The sequence below is a fragment of the Portunus trituberculatus genome, chromosome 22, assembly GCF_017591435.1.
Source record: "Portunus trituberculatus isolate SZX2019 chromosome 22, ASM1759143v1, whole genome shotgun sequence".
NCBI classification, from domain to species: domain Eukaryota; kingdom Metazoa; phylum Arthropoda; class Malacostraca; order Decapoda; family Portunidae; genus Portunus; species Portunus trituberculatus.
Window position 1 is genome coordinate 4,643,911 of NC_059276.1, and position 17,551 is coordinate 4,661,461.

The 17,551-nt window shown below is 44.5% G+C and overlaps 1 protein-coding gene across 6 annotated transcripts in view; it reads right to left on the bottom strand.

The window, feature by feature from the left end:
* Positions 1-321: 321 nt before the first annotated feature.
* The window catches only part of LOC123507362 (low-density lipoprotein receptor-related protein 4-like), a 91,422-nt gene continuing 74,192 nt past the window's right edge, over positions 322-17,551 (bottom strand). For 2 of the 6 annotated variants that reach the window (XM_045260158.1, XM_045260161.1), the window contains 13 exons: positions 17,111-17,273; positions 16,697-16,830; positions 16,190-16,383; positions 15,618-15,763; positions 15,252-15,409; positions 14,873-14,989; positions 14,290-14,492; positions 12,091-12,312; positions 11,727-11,970; positions 11,221-11,322; positions 10,617-10,773; positions 9,167-9,483; positions 861-9,029 (listed from right to left, as the gene is read on the bottom strand). In XM_045260158.1, the coding sequence (XP_045116093.1) occupies positions 8,916-9,029; positions 9,167-9,483; positions 10,617-10,773; positions 11,221-11,322; positions 11,727-11,970; positions 12,091-12,312; positions 14,290-14,492; positions 14,873-14,989; positions 15,252-15,409; positions 15,618-15,763; positions 16,190-16,383; positions 16,697-16,830; positions 17,111-17,273 (2,271 nt within the window). In that variant the 3' untranslated portion in view covers positions 861-8,915. Of the gene's footprint in view, positions 339-860; positions 9,030-9,166; positions 9,484-10,616; positions 10,774-11,220; positions 11,323-11,726; positions 11,971-12,090; positions 12,313-14,289; positions 14,493-14,872; positions 14,990-15,251; positions 15,410-15,617; positions 15,764-16,189; positions 16,384-16,696; positions 16,831-17,110; positions 17,274-17,551 lie in introns of those variants that run through there. The other 4 variants (XR_006675643.1, XR_006675641.1, XR_006675642.1 and 1 more) reach the window with 4 other exon arrangements.

The following is a 17,551-nucleotide window of genomic DNA, read 5'->3' on the forward strand; positions in this document are numbered from 1 at the left end:
AAAGTACACAATATCCGTCATACTGTTTAAGTGGTTTTCTCTCTCTCTCTCTCTCTCTCTCTCTCTGGTGATTATTTTCTGCATTCCAGTTTTGAATGGATAATCTCTCTCTCTCTCTCTCTCTCTCTCTCTCTCTCTCTCTCTCTCTCTGTCTGTCTGTCTGTCTGTCTGTCTGTCTGTCTGTCTGTCTGTCTCTCTATCTCTCTCTCTCTCTCTCTCTCTCTAACAGAATAATAAAGAAAAGAAGGAAAACTATATGAAGAGGAAGAAGAGGAGGAGAAGGAAGGAAATATTGACAGGTAGATAAGGAAAATTCTCTCTATCTCTCTCTCTCTCTCCTCTCTCTCTCTCTCTCTCTCTCTCTCTCTCTCTCAAAATTTGTCACTTTTCTCGATAGTTTACATCCGTTAGCACTTATCAGACGGCATCTTATCAGTAACAAACACAACCCCCTCTCTCTCTCTCTCTCTCTCCCAAGTTTGTTGTCTTAATGAGGTGTTCAGTGACGGTGTAAACATTGCCACACACAATCCACACACATTACTAGGAAGAAGTCCCACGCATATCCTGTCCTGCCTCTTCTCGCTTATCAAATACCAACCTTCGCGACTCCCATGGGAAATCTCTCTCTCTCTCTCTCTCTCTCTCTCTCTCTCTCTCTCTCTCTCTCACATCATCATCACCATCATTATCATCATCATTCTCCTCTTGTTCCCTTCTCATTTTTTTACTTTTCCTTCACTTTCTCCTACACTTAACTTTCAATTTTCCCTCCTTCAATATTAGCTCTCTCTCTCTCTCTCTCTCTCTCTCTCTCTCTCTCTCTCTCTCTCTCTCTCAGGGCAAATAAAACACTTGAGTCAACATTGGCTTACAAAATTTATATCCATTTCCTATGAGCGGGACGCGGCCGCCGACTCCAGGACTTCACCAGCTAAAGATGCGCTGATTGGTCCCTTGTGCACCGAGGGAGTGATCTGATTGGCTGTGAAAGCTCTCGGGGCCGATTAGCAGTACCTGAAGGGCTATCACTAATGTACTGGGTGGGTTGGTTCCCTTGGGTTCGTGCCCTTGGGTGGTGCCCTTGCCCCTCCAGAAACCGCCCTACCGGTAACAAGTGAGTGAGGGGTGGGCGGGTCCTGGCGGGGTGGCCGGGGCAGGGTGGCGGCCTCGCGGGGTGAGTGGCTGGCTCCGTCCTGGGGGTGGCCAGCGGGGAGTGACAAGCGTGTACACACAACAAATGGCGATACCGTTGCGGCTCGGGATTTGAAATGCTTCGCTACCTCATCAACTCGCCCAGCATTCTGAAACACTCCTCTCACCACGACTAAATTCAAAGGCCACGGGGATGATTAGCCGGGTTCTCATGACTGCTTCTATGAATATTGTAGAAATCTTGATCAGTCACTAGAACCGTAAAGCAGTCCCCGTGTCACTTCATCTGGAGCCTTTGCATGTAGTCAGGTTGTGGCGTAGGAGTGTTTGAGAAATATGGCAAGGGCAGCTTTCAAAGGCCACGGAGACGGCTAAATCGTGGTTAATTCTGGTTAGTCGTGTTCCCATGGGTGTTTTTTCTCACTGGTGGTGCAGAATCCTTATTAAACTATCACTAGACTCATTAAAACACCCCTGGGAACGCCGATAACGTCCACTACAGTCCGTTGAAAGGAGTCGAAGTGAAGTGAAGCGTTTCAGAATCTCGAGTCTATGAGTATTATCGACGGGATGAAACGTATGTACCTCCTGCCCTCCTCCTCCTCCTCCTCCTCCTCCTCCCTCCTTGCTTTCCCTCTTTTTCCTCTTCCACTCCTTCCCCAGTCTCCTGTTTTTATGTTGTCGTTTTTCTCTCTCAGACCGTGGAGAAGATTGTACCATGACCCCCTCTCTCTCTCTCTCTTTCAATGCACGCAAACACAGCCTAATTATCATGTTTACTATAGATACGAGAACAAAAGGAAAGAAGGTGGTATGTACAGGTTAGCGTGTAAGTATAAACAGGAAGAAATATGATAAACGACGAATAATTTGCACGTAAGCGCCATCTGACCTTGAGCTGTTAAGTAATCACAGCTTTGGACTCCACTAGTGACCTCTAGCGGCGCCTCTCACGCTAAATTCACTATCCTTTAGGGAGTTTAAATTAATCTTTTCATTAACACTCCGCTGCTCCATAATTTGCGCTTTGTTTGTGGCAGCATCTCTCTCTCTCTCTCTCTCTCTCTCTCTCTCTCTCTCTCTCTCTCTCTCTCTCCACTACTTTCAAAGGCCACAAAATAATAAGCTATGTTTTCAAAAGTGTTTCTCCTGTCAACGTAGAAATCTTAATGTCACTGAAACCATAAAAAAAAACTTAAAAACCCGTCAATTAAATTAGAGCCTTTAGAAATTAGTGGAGGCGTGGGCAGAAGAGTAGTTGTATCCTCCCCCCCCCACCCTCTCTCTCTCTCTCTCTCTCTCTCTGATGACGCATACTTAATTCCCAGAAATGAGGGTGACATGGTAAAACCCGCCGCCAGAGGTCTCCCACGCTAGCTTCCTGCCACGGCCACCAGAGGGTAGTGGCTGACAGGGTAGCGGTGTTGAAATAAAGGAAACGGGAAGGAAAATCATGAAAACGAGTCTCAGTGTAGGAGAAACAAATACAATCTTCGGTGTATGAGACACAGGAAGTGAAAAATAATCATCGGTGTGTGAAAGAAAACGGTGGTGTGATTATAGTCTCATCCGCAATGCATTTGTGTTTATAGCGAAAGGAAAGCTATTGAATCCTTTCTTTAGTTACGCAGTGTCGGGATTTGAAGCACCACGCAGGATGAAGGTTTGAACCGGCGCTGAAACGTGAGATGCGTGAACAGGACAATGGAATGTATTAGACGGTGCAATAAAAGGAAATGTACGGCAAGTCTCCAGGAATGATGACAATAAATAACCACAAATCGAGAGGTTTTAGATTTGCAACAGCGCTGCGCAGTAACGTGTGATGCGAGAACAGAAAACGGAATGTACGATACTAGACAGCGGTGCTATCAAAGAACACGTAGCGCAGGACTACAAGAATAACAATAAATGGCACACTAGACGCCAAACACTCGTCTAAAAAATGCGTGTCCCCAGTGACTTGAGAGAGAAAACAAAACACGATCAATCCATTCGTCGCTGTAGGAGGACGAACCCCGTCTGGCAGGAAGGAACCCAACCCACCGCTGGCACACCGACGACAACACAAGAAAAACGACTTAATCCTGCACTTGAGGTGAAAATCTGCAGTGCAACACGTGTGCCAGGTGAATGGGCGCGCAAGGGCTGCATGTTACCGATAATTCAAAGACCAGGATTTTGAAGCGCTTCCAACTCCCATCTCAACGAGCTTCACTGGCAGCAGGGATCGCCAGGTTCTCTCATGCGTGCTACTCCCTGTTGATGCTGTGGAGTCTTCGTTAAGCTATCACTGGGGTCTTGGCAACACTCGTGAGGACACCGACACCCACTGCCGTCTAAGAAAGCTGTGTTGGGACGCGGAAGAGCTTGAGAATGCGGGCCAGAGTGTTTTGCAGGCTCGGTAGAAGCTCGAGGTACTGGAATACCTTACACTAACACGCTAATGCATACAAATATATGACGTTAAAACATGGAAAATATTTCTTTTATTTCATAACGAACACTAAAGGATATACAAGATCTATTCATATATATATTTCCTTTTTTATTGTTATTTTATTATTTTTGTCTTCTTTTCTAACCTCCCCGTCTCGCGCTCCTCCTCCTCCTTCGCTAACCGATAATAATTACAACGTTTCCTTATATTTAGGAGTAATAAGCGTCTTAATTGCGCAGCCGCCTCCGCCACGTGAGGGAACAATTGCATCCTCCGCCGTGAGCTGAGCCGCACGTCATCACCAACACGCCAACACGCCATCACATCAACACCCAAGCAACGCGTCACGGAAAAACTCTTAGCCTCGTTTTCTTCACGTTCTCAAGGTTATGTTTCCTAGACCGATTAACCTCTTCAGTACCATGACGCGTTTTCATATTAATTCTGCTTATTATTTGATTTTATACTTCAAAAACTTAGTGGGGATTGAAATAGTGAAGACTCGAGTAATTGATCTTCTGACCTCCATAGATCCTTCCTAATGTAGGTAAAATTGTCTTATCATACCTAAAACTCAAGGTAAAAATGCATCCCAGTACTGAAGGGGTTAATACTCGTAGTTTTAAGTGTCATTTTTTTCTCCTATTAAGTCTAAAATCCTTGTTTATTCATTACTACAGTTAAGAGAAAAGAAAATACGTGAATATTCTTACGTTCGCTTCTTTTTACGTTCTCAGGATTAATTATCTAAGACTGAGATTAATTATTTGCGTTATTGAGTGTCTTTCATATTCAGTTCTCTCTCTCTCTCTCTCTCTCTCTCTCTCTCAAGTTTTTCCTTTCTTCATGACCGCGTCGACCCACTAACACCCTCTCCCCTTAGTCCACAAACCCCCTTTCAGGAAAACATAAAAGCACAACCCGTTTTCTTTTCTATTCATTTACCCGTTTTCTATTGCGTAGCTACCTAAGTCCTATGGCAAACTAACCTATTCTTCACCTCCATCCCTTTCTCCAGTATAACTTTCCACTACCTTCACAAAACACGTATTCTTGTCTTGTTTTGTTATATTTACTGTCTTTTAATCTCCCAAAGAATCAAAACATTGCATCACTTCCAAAAACAAGCATGTAGTCTTGTTTTGTTTTTTTTTTTTTTTACGTTTATCATGTTTTCACCGCCTCAACATTCAAAACACTGCATGGCTTTCACAAAAGACGTATTCTATAGTATGTGTAATTCCTCTTTTCACGCTTCGAGCCATATCTTGTTACGTTTATCATCTTTCCACCGTTTATAGACTCAAAACACTCCACGCCTTTCATAAAACACTATTTCAAAACGTATCTGATTCTCCTTTTTTAAGGTTTAGCGTAACAAGAGCGTGTCGAGTCCCGTCTTATTACGTCTATTGTCGTCCCCGCTTATAGACTCAATGAATACTGGCGCTGAAGTGTTTGGTTGAGCAATTTGCATTTCACGCCCACAAAGGATCGGATTGGAATGATACGTACGAGTATGAATCCCTGTCCTTTTTAATGATGCTACACTCTCTCTCTCTCTCTCTCTCTCTCTCTCTCTCTCTCTCTCTCTCTCTCTCTCTCTCTCTAAAGACAGAATTATAAGTAAGGTATGCATGTACAGTACGACACCTTCACTGCTAGGTACGAAAGCGGCGCCAATTCTGCTTCATGATTATTGTATGCATGGTTTTGTTATTAGACCGTTTATTCTTATACGTTTTAATTTTCTCTGTAAAAGCTAGAGAAATCACTATCGGTTTTTATTTATTTTTCTATATTTTCATGGTGTTCTCTCCCACTGACAGCGTACAATCCGTTACTCTATAAATGGAATCGAAAACACTCTTCCAAACCTCAATTTCCGCTAAAGCCTTTTGAAAGTAAAGCGTGTATTCAAAAACGCTTTGTTGACTTACCACTATTTTCAAAGGCCACAAAAATCATTATCCGGGATCTCATGATTGATTTTTTTCTTGTAAATAATGTAGAAAGCCTTTTAATATGTCATTTAAATCGTAAAAACATCCGTAAACACCCATGGTACTTCATTTAGAGCCTTTCAAAATACAGTGAGAGCGGCGCAGAAGTGTTTTGCAATATGGCTGTGAGCGAGATAAAAGGCTGGGATGTGTGAGAGCAAGAATGACTGTCATGGTCACTTCTTCAGCCTCCGTAGTTTTGAAGACCGGAATATTTTGCCTTAAAGAACAAAATCCAAGGGTATTAACGTTTTAGCCTCTCGTCAACTCTATTTTCAAAGGACACAGAGATCACTAATTGAGTTCTGAAGTGTTAATTCAAATGATGATAAAAAAAAGGCAAAACTATGGGATTAAAACACTCTTAAAAGCATCAACTTCCACTTAGGACTGTTGAAAGTAGGAATAAGACGCCATTGTCATAATAAAGTTCCTGATTTGATTAATTGGTAAGCTTCTTGTATCTGGAAGTAGAACAAAGGAGGGTTCATCGACAGTCTTGCAAAAAAGTACCTTCAGATCAATGTTCGCTTATGATACAGATTGAGTAGCGCTAGTCTTTGCCACAGCGCTGCACCACGGTGTCTGCTGCTGTGAGGGCAAGTTCAGGGCTGGGAAAGTTATCAAAGCTTGGTGTTAAACTTTCAGCAAATTAACTAGCGTGACACGAAAGTAAGTTATGGCCTAGTAAACGAAGACTGCGAACCGTTGGCCACACACACACACACACACACACACACACACACACACACACACACACACACACACACACACACACACACACGGGGACATACTTAGCTGCCTTATCAGTATCCCTATAATAGTTAATCTAATTCAAGAAACGCTTTATCAAAATACAATATATATTTGTCATCCAGTCAAAAAACTCCCTTATAAGCTACACAGGGATCAAGGGTTTAAATTTACATGTACATATATATCTCTCTCTCTTTTTTTCGCTATTTTGTTATTTTTTTTTTTTTTAGTAACAGTAACATCAAAACACCAATCATTTTAGTGTTTGTGGTGAAGTAGTAGTGAGTTGAGTACTTCTTTCCCGTTCTCCCGTCCCTCCCTCCCTCCCTCCTTCCTTTCCCTTCCCTTGCTATTTCCTTCCTCTCGTCTCTTTTCCCCTCCTCCTGCCAACTCACTTCCTGTCATTTTATCTTCACTGAACAGTAACTCTCTCTCTCTCTCTCTCTCTCTCTCTCTCTCTCTCTCTCTCTCTCTCTCTCTCAGTTCCGTCATCATTTATCCAACACAATATTACAATTATTATTTTTTTGTTTGGCAATTTTTCGTGAGCATCGTCATGACTTTGTTATGATATTCTCTCTAGTTTTCACAGTCTTCTCGTGGTGAAAGTAAATACATAATAAATCAACAAATAAATAAAAAAAATATCGATCAACCAATAACAATGAAAAAAAAAAAAAATCATGATACTCTTGAACAAAAGTGCTGGAACGAGAACAATATTTTCTCTACTGAAACTTGAGCGTAGCTGAGTTACGAAATGCTTCACATGGAAAGGATGTTTGGGAAACCATTCAACACAAACTAATAAGCAAACACTCACACTATAATCTTCAATAACAACAACAACAACAATAATAATAATAATAGTAATAGTAATAATAATAATAATAATAATAATAATAATAATAATAATAATAATAATAAACAGCAACAATGGCGAATAGTAGACAAAAGGACATGACGGAGAGGAGCGCACACCGTGGCACCCGGCACAGCTGAGGGCCAGCAGGCCTTCACTCTCACCACCACCACCACCACCATCTGGCGGCTCGTGGCACCCCCAGAGAACATTATGAAAAGCTATGCCAGACCCATACCGCTTTCCACGCTTCTCTTCTGTCACGGGGTGAGTTGTAGTAGTAACAGTAGTAGAAAAAGAGAAGCTACAGTCAGTGTGAAGGGAATGGCTCCTTTCCCTGTTTTATGTTCCCCTCAGCGGCTTATTTGTAGGCGTGGTTTATTTAGGAGGGATGCCACCACTACTCGGTCCTGTTTTCCAGCTGCCGCCTCGCCCGCCGCGGAGACAAGGCGGCGCTCATTCCTGACAGCCTGGCACGGTTTGCAGCATCTTGGCAACACCTCGCCGCGCACCGCCAAGCACGCGGCGCCGCTAAGAGAGCCATCACACCACGTGGTGTGGCGTCCCGGCACCATTGCGGACATGGCACAATTTTTTTCCTCATGAGAATACTGCGATAGCAAGAGTGACATGCCGTCATGACGGGTGATATGGCGCCGCGCATCCCAGACACCAGCTGCCAAAACGTGTCACGAAAATAACTTAAAATGCAACACAAATGAGACTTCCAGGCAGCTCGTGCAGCCTGATGGTGGTGGTGGTGGTGGTGGTGACGGCGGCGGCGGCGGCGAGTCATCCCTAGGATGGGATTCTCTCTGTGTTATAAGTGGGGTGTTGCTTCCCGACAATCGGCCACCGTCTCGGGGACACAGCTCGCTAGGGGCGTACTTTTAGTCCTCAGGGGGAGGGACAGGAGAAAAAGGGAGGGGGGGGGCAGTGGGGATGAGGTGTGGGGGTAACACCCTGGCAGGGGCACAGACGTGGTGGTGTGGTGTGGGGGATGGGCCTTACCTGAGGGTGCAGGGGCTACCTGTAGCCTACATGCAGCGGTTGTGAGGTGATACAAGGGTGGCTACCTGTAGCCTGTGAGTGGTGGTGTGAGGGGGCAGCTAGTGGTGCAGGGAGCGGCTACCTGTAGCCTGAGACACAGGGGACATCTACGTGTGGTTCATACCAAGGCTAGGGTGAGGAGCAGGACGCAGGGGTGCTGGGCTACCTGTAGCCTGTGGGGGTCCTGAGCTGTGTGTGTGTGTGTGTGTGTGTGTGTGTGTGTGTGTGTGTGTGTGTGTGTGTGTGTGTGTGTGTGTGTGTGTGTGTGTGTTTGCGTGTGTAGACAACATGCAGGAGAGGAGGGAGTGCATGAATGGAGGTGATGGTAGTGTAGCATTGATGGACATGTGGGGGAGGTGAGTGGTGTGGCTGCTGTATAGTGCTGACTGCTGTGTGGTGAGGGATGGGTAGGGATAGGGATTGGGTGGATAGAGGAACAGGAAGAGAGAGGCATGGGATGTGAGGTGTGGGAGGCTTGAGAGGGAATCCTGAGGGCCACTTGTGTCGGAGAGTGGCGGGACTCGGGGCGGTGGAGCGCATTAGTGTGATTAATCTGTCAGTCTTCAAGGTGACCCACTTTTGAGGCGGTGGAGGTGATTGGCTCCCACGTGGACAGCTGGGTGGAGGCTGTGGGGATGTGGTGGGGGCATTATGTGGCAGCGTCAGGGCGTGTGGGCGGCGTGGGTGGGGGCGACTCGTGCTCCACGCTGCTCCCCTCGCTGATCAAGGCAGCCACTTCCCCTTTCTCCTCAAACATGCGCACCTAATAGAGTGAGGAGGAAGTCAAGCACAGGTTCCTGGCAACACACAGACACACACTACACTACACTACACAAGAACAAAGGCCCTGAGACAATGATTCATTCACAGACACAAAAAGGTGCCTGGTGACACACTCACCTGGTGCACATTTTCACTGTGGAGGCGCCGCCAGGTGAATGGTTTGCGGTCTGTGTTGACATCTGAGTTTGAGGCGCTGTAGGTGGGGTTGGTGTAGGTGAGGGCACCACCATCTGGCTCATTCACCATCTTAGTCTGGCGTTTGAACTTCCACCATGCCACCACTGCCATCATGGCTAGCGCAGACACCACCAGCACCAGCGCCAGCACCCCCAGCAGTGGCACCAATCCCGGCGTGTTGGTCTTGTCCCATGGATTGTCAGGCCGGTCGATCACATTAGTTGGCAAGACTGTGTCAATCACCTTAATCATTGGACCTGATGAGAAATAGAGCTTGCTGTGATGTCACCCGCTCACCACGTCATCCACATCTGCCCTGCCATGCTGTCATGCAAACTATTACTCTATCTATTGGTAAGCCTACACAAGATTTGGGAAATGTAGGTAATTCAGAGCTGGAGTCACAGGCCTGAACCGGCCTCTTCCAGGAGTTGTCTGTGAGTTATGAGAGTTTGGATGTGTGGGTGTGTGAGGCAGCTTAGGGACATCTTGGCAGCATGTTACTATTTCCTTCCATCTCTCCCTCTATCCAAACTCTTCTATCTTGCCTCCTCAGGAATTTGGCCTTTACTAACATGTATTGCACACCTGACCTCAACACCTCCTTCCACCCTTCACATAGTCTCCCATTAGCACCTTCGATTTCACTAACATCTCTTGATAAACTCTGATCTTTATCACTTCTCTATTCCAAGAAAAGAAAAGAAGAAAGGAATCCAGGACACTTCTATACAAATTTTACTCTTCAACACTTTACTATTGCAAGATAGAGAGAAAGCAAGAGAAAAATCCAGGACATTTCTTTACAAAATTCACTCTTTATCACTTTCCTTATGAAAAAGAGAAAGCAAGAGAAAATCCAGGACATTTCTTTACAAACTACACCCTTTATCACTTTCTTAATGCAAGATTAAAAAAGGATTAAATAATCCTCAAATTAAGTCAACACAAGGGAGCTCCCCTCCAATGAAGTAATTTGTCCTGCTGCTAGACAACAAAGGCCATATAGCTGCTTGATGTCATTAATGGGGTTCGAATCGATGCCCTGCAATCTACCACCATCGTGGCAGAATGCGGCGCCTTAATCCACGTGACCACTAAGGACACATTCTTAATGCAAGAGAAAATAGAGAGAGAGTATGAGAGAATCCAGGCCAATTCTTTACAAATGCTTCACTCTTTCTTATCACTTTCCTACTGCAAGAGAGAGAGAGAGAGAGAGAGAGAGAGAGAGAGAGAGAGAGAGAGAGAGAGAGAGAGAGAGAGAGAGAGAGAGAGAGAGAGAGAGAGAGAGAGAGAGAGAGAGAGAGAGAGAGAGAGAGAGAGAGAGAGAGAGAGAGAGAGAGAGAGAGAGAGAGAGAGAGAGAGAGGTGGGATCCTGAATACTCACGGCCTGAACAGGCCCGCTCATCCAGAATGTCAGGGCAGGCGCAGCGGAGGCCAGTGGGCAGGAAGAAGCAGAGGTGCGTGCAGCCACCATTCCGATCAGCACAAAGGTTCCATCCAAGCTGTGATGAAGCGGTGACAGCCTTCACCTCCATCACTCCCTGCAACACCACAATACCACACATGAGTTATTTGCAGAACCATTTCCTCCAATCATTGCCTCTTCACCTACATCACTCCCTGCAACACCACAACACCATACATGAGTCATCTGCAGAGCCATTTCCTCCAATCATTGTCTCTTTCTCTGCTGCAAGTCAGAAACCAGTGATTCTTCTAGTCACTCTAAAATTGAGGGAAGAAGCTGCAATGTGGCAGTTCCTGTATGATACATATTTACCTATTTCCATTATCATTCCCATCCAGAAATTTGTGTAACCTTTTAAAATTCCCTAATGACTCTTCACTAACAACATGATAACTGTGTGTATTCCTTTCAACAACCACATCACATGCACAATAAATGAAAGCACACCCTTCATATCTTTTTAATCAGCTCTCCCTCCTCCTTCATTACACTTCACTGCTCTCCCTTCTCCAGCACTCACCTCAATGGTACTTCTCACCACCCTTCTGTTATGGCCTGTTGTCTTTTCTGCTCTCTCAATTGTTGCCTTCTTCCAGTCAGTCCAGTAGATGTGCTGACCAAGCTAAAATATGAAACCAAGACAATGACTCCTATCGTATACTGAGTATGTTTTGACAGGATGTTCAAATGTCCACAACAACATGAGAATGACACAGTACAAACAAACTCTGAGTATATGAAGCACATGGGAAGGGAAGCTACATGGCCTTGTTAACTAAATAATCATTCTGGTTAATTGAGGATTTCTATGGTTTAAATATCAGATACCTAGAGATTCCTCTGTATAAACACAGGCTTACTTTTTTTCCACAACACTTTAACTCCTCAAAGCAAGAGAGGCAGTGGCAAAGAGCAACAAAGTGAGCAGATATAGCCCAGTCACAAATGAAAGATCAAAAACTTACTATGATTCCACACACACAAACACACACACACACACACACATAAATGGAGACAGCAACATACCAGCGTTAGGCCGAAGGGGTGAGGGACTTCCTGAATGAGAGTCACAACATTGCCGCCATCAAGGTCTGAACAGTCAATGGTGTCCCCCTTGGCATCATTCCAGTATATCTTCTTTGCCTCGTAGTCAATGGCAAGTCCATTTGGCCAGCCAACATTCCTGTCCACAATGGTCTTCCGAGCTGATCCATCGAGATACGAACGCTCTATCTTGGAAGGCTTGCCCCAGTCCGTCCAGAAGAGCAAGCTAGAGGGATGAGACAGGCTTGAAACCATATCACAAACATTACCATTAAAAGCCACTATTTTTGAGCCATGGAAAAGTACTGAATATCTGTGTGATTCTCTCTCTCTCTCTCTCTCTCACCCTTCACTAGGAAACACAGCCACAGCACGCGGTGAATCCAGACTGTTGTTAATGATCACTTTCGCCGAAGATCCGTCCAGCCTCGCTACTTCCACAACTCTCCTCAATGAGTCTGTCCAGTAGATGTTGTCGGCCACCCAATCCACAGCCAGGTTATCGGGTGTCGTGTAGCCCGGGGAGAGGACTGACCAAGGGTATGACAAGTTCCTCAGAGACACAACCCTGGAAAGTAATGTTGCAATACTAGTTACAATGGTAATAGTAATAGAAGTAATGATTCTACACAAAGGTTCTCATCTTTACAAGAGTTCTTAGAGGCTACTTCTCCCTTTAAAGCAGTGATATCCACATCACCTCACCCACAGATAACAGTAGATCTGGATTTGACACGAAAATCGCCGCGCTGCAGTAACGTACCCAAAGCCGGGAACGGACCTTAAATTTCAAACCTCGAACTCTCAGCTCCTAGCCAACATGAAACTATGAAAATCACTGTGAAGCAAGCTAACTGTGTTTAATTCAATGCCTGAAAGCGATATCTAAATCCATACAACCGTGTCATTGTACCGCTCAGTTATACAAGTCAAACACGAAAATTTATATAGTACCAGGTGGATGTTTAAATACAACTTTAAGCTTACAGCTGTATTTCAAACACAAAATGCAAATTTTGTATCACTTATAAATTACTTTACATGATTTTGGCTGTCCACTTGCTCATCTCTTCTTCACACCTGTGAGTTTACGCCTCTTGTCATCACTCTGTGACCGTGTGTTACCTCCTGTGGCGACACCAGGTTTGCGCTTGGCGTGGACATCACTGTTGGTGTCTTACTATCCCACCCCTTATATATGTCACAGATGTTGCACTAGCGTACTCTATATAATTTCATTAACAAAAATGCAACTTCTTTTTTTTTAGGAAGACTATTTACAAAGCGCGTAGGCGGGCTTTATTTTTTTTTACATCATTAACGCGAAGAAATATATCGCAGTAGTCACTATCAGTCACTGCCTAGGCATTGTTTCCTACCATTCTAGTCACTATTAATCATTCATCGGTTTGTTGCAGTCACGTTAGTAATCAGGTGAGTTTAACACTTAACAGCACTCCACAGTACACTTCCACGTCACAGTGATGTCAATAACATGTCACTGTTCTTCACCAGTGTCACTATCTTTTCCCAAACTGACTATCTATATGGCACCAGATGTCATAACTGCAGTCACTGCCACCAGTTGCACGCGTCTCGGATTACGTCCCAGTTACAGCCTCTCACTCTGCCATTTTGTGTGACCTCTCATTATATTTCACTGTAGTGTTTCACATTGTACGCCTCAAGTCACCACTAGCAGTTCTTCTCCACTGTACCACTGACTTAACTCCGCATACAACACTCAGCGTCACCCTACACACGTCACGGTTGGATACACCACTCACAATGTTAAATCTGTGTGCATTACACCACTCACAATGTTCACTCCTTATTCACCTCACTGTACTTCATTACTCACTGCACAGTGACATCACTAGCGACTGCATCACACACGCGCATAATAACATTTTCATGTGAGCCTCGACACAAGCTCTTCACACTTTCACTGTAAATCCATTGTTGGACAAAACTCTTTCAACAGCATTCACATTTCACTGTTTCATTGTCTCCACAGATATGTCAAAATGCCTGAACATGCACGTAACAATTATAACCCCTCACTCTTGGCTGCAGCGGTATCCCTAGCACGACTGACTTGAACCGAGTGACTTGAGTGACTGTCCGTTCAATCCGTTGGCTAAACCGTTGGCCATCTCGCTGCTCGCCTGAGATTTTAAAATGACTCATTCGCAGTAGACATGGGTGTATACAACTTGCCACAAATATGTACATAATAATAATAATAATAATAATAATAATAATAATAATAATGTTTCCTCCAGGTAGAGGTCAGCCGAGCCCTTAATTTGGTGCACCTCACAGCCTCCACAAATGCACACGCCTTCCCACTGCTGCGGTATTTAGTAGTGATTAGTATTTCCTTAAAAAATGCACCTTATACTGTATAAAACTTTACAAAATTATAACTTTAACAGTCAGCTGCCGCGTACTACCAGTCGACCGCTTTGGGTACGTTACTGCAGTGGCGGCGCGGCTCCACAGTCCCGTGTCAAATCCAGATCTACAGTTATCTGTGCCTCACCTTATGACTTGCAGATCAGCCTCAGCATAGAAAAGAAGCCGCTTCTCATAATGCACATCAACAGAGATGGGGTGTGAGGTGGCTGGGATGGGAAGCGGGAACTCCCACAGTGGCTCAACATCAAGAGAGATGCGTCCCAGTGTTCCCTTGGCGCCATAGATCAGATAGTCCTGTGGTTCATTCTCACAGCGAGAAGGATTACCCTGAGGAACAAGGTAGCAATGGTGAGGAAACAATACACGGAGGAACAAGGAAAATAGTAGTCTTTCAAGATTCTAGTGATGGCTTAACAGGAATTCAGCATCGTCAGCAAGAAAAGATACTTAAAACCCAATTACTCATCTATATCACCTTACACAACTCCATAGCATTTATAATATCTATTAGTTATCAAAATCAACTTTACTGAAGAACAGAACCAGCAAAGAATCTAAACGACATAGGAAAATTTAACAAGTTTTTCTTATGCAAAGCTATCCAGAAACACAAACTAAGGTACTGTAATGAAAGATGAGTACAAAATATTTCAGAATACACCCTAAGGTTACCAAAAATCAAGTAAATGAAACACAGAAGCCGGTACCTCCACTGTCTTGAGACCAGTGGGGCAGGCGCAGGTGAATCCATTGGGCTGGCGGAGACACAGGTGAGAGCAGCCCCCATTGTTCGTTCCACATGCATTACTCACCACATCAGGGCCCTGGGGAAGAGAAAACAAGGAATATGAGGTAAGGAAGCACAAACAGTCACAGAGAAAGCCACCCTCGCCAAATAAACTACATATAACTGACTCTATCCATGAAAATCAACCCTGGAGAATCTTGGAGGATGCTGTGAGGAAGACAACACTCACGGGTAAAGCTTGACATCCATCCTTACCAAATAAACATGTAACTGTCTCTTTCCATGAATCTCAACCTTGGAGAATCTTGGAGGATGCTGTGGGCAAGATAAACACTCACGGGTAAAGCCTTGACGTCCATAATCCCTGCCAGTCCCTCCCTGATGGTGGAGGGTGAACGGCCACTTCTCTTGAGAGTTCGGTTCAGGGATTTGGTCTCCCAGTCTGTCCAGTAGAGCCAGCGCCCCTGAGTGCTCACACCGTAGGGATGAGGCAGACCTGGTTGTGGTGAAACATTTGAAACATTCATTCATAGCCAATAGATAGATTTTATGGTAATGTCTAGCCTTTTAAGAAGTTTTTAGGCAGTGATGGTGGAGAGTCACTGATTAGTACCAATTTATATCAACAAGAGGTTTTTTTTGCTATATTTAACTGGGCCTTCTCTTTAATCAGCGGGTATTTTTCTCCTTTCCTGAGTCCTTACCTGTTATCACCCGGCGTCTGTTGAGTCCATCTAATCCTATAGCCTCAATGACGTTGGCCTTGGCATCCGTCCAGTACAGTTCCAAGTCCTGCCAGTCCACAGTGAGTCCATTGGGCCAAGCCACGTCTGTGTCTACTAGCACCATCCTGCCGCCACCACCACAACCAAAGGGAAGGTCAAATATTTGGCATTAGTAATCCAGCCAGTGATGGAAAGACCAAACATCAAGTGTTAACATCCCAGGCAATCACGTTACTCACTTCTGCTGCAGAATATCACTCACAGAAAAATTTTTAAATCAAGAAAATAAGAAAAAGTCCAATTTGTATAAACTTCAGGAGTTCTAATGTGTTATGATGTAGGTTTTCATTCTTTCTTTCCTGTTTAATCTTTTTCTTTTAGCTCCAGAATTCATGTAAGGCTTAGTTCTAACATTTCACTATACAAGTCCCTCATCATTCTCTCCTATTTCATCCTTTTTCAGTTCCTCAGTGCAAAGCTCAGGACTTTTACTATGCTACTGTAGAAATTCATGTTCTTTCCCTCTGTTTCTCCATCTTTCAGCTCCACACCTGTTGTTTCCATCCATGTCTGCAGTCTCAATCCTTGGGTACTGCTCGTCCCAGTCAGTCCAGAAGAGGCGGCCTGAGGGGTAGTGGGTGGTGATGGCTCGGGGACGGTTCAGCCCAGTGAATAACACCCGCCTGTGTGTCCCATCCAGCTCACTCACCTCCACAGACTGCATGACTAGGTCAGTCCAGTACATCTGTAAGGGAAGGAGTGGTCTTTTTCTCTCTCTTTGTGTATGAGGGACTCTGATCTCTGGCAAGAACAAGATAGAAAAAGAGCCACTCAAGGTTGCAGGTATTGTATGATAAAAGGTGCCATAGATGAGGAAGAAAGGAGAAAAACTATTGTCGTAATGTCAAAGAATCTTCTGTATATTCATTTACGAATGTTATGACACATGACTGGTCACAAGGAATAATAGAAAGTATGACAAAGAGAGCCATACATCCTTTCATATACCATTCACACTACTATTAACTGATAACTAAAACAAACACCCTACTAAGTACCTTCCTGCCGGTGGCATCCACAGCAATGCCCTCTACAGTCTTGATGGCTGAGGTCACCACGGGGGTTGCCACTTGGCCCTTATGAGACACCCTGAAGATGATGGCAGCAGCACTGTCTGGCAGGAAGATGTCCCCTGCAATAGCACAAGACTCACTGAAATAATAGGTTGATGGGAGGCAGTGTGTGGGGTAACTGATGAAGCAGTGCATTGATATGTAATGATATATGATAAATCATGACAATAAATGACATTCCTGTATTGAAATAAGAAACACTGATGAAAACAAAACTAAAGCAAAGCATGGAAAGTCACACGAGAATATAAACCACACCAAACTAATGCAGTAATAAATTTAACATTAACAGAACAGAGACGAGGTGACTACATCTGACAGGACAGTGGAGGAGCAGACCTGTCACAACGTCAATGTCCAAGGCCACGGCATGCTGGAGTCCCTGAAGTGGCAGAATGACGTCCACTCGGTAAGGGGTGTCCAGGGAAACCAGCCGCACATCCTGCCGACGGGCAAACACCAACGCCTTCTCCGGTCCATCATAGCAAGTAAGGCGATCAGGCTGCAACACACACATTAATCAATTCAGGTTACAAATATCATGCTCCTCTTCCATGCTGCAAATAACACACACATTAACACACAAATTTATCAAGGTTGCAAATCTCTTACTTCTCTTCCAGGCTGCATGTAAAACACTCATCAACACACACATTAATCAGTTCAGGTTACAAATGTCTTACTTCCTTCCCAAATTGCAGATTAAATTAGCTCTAGTATTTGTCAATTCAGCTAACAATCATCTAATTTCTCTCTTGGTCAGTTCAAGGCAAAATATCT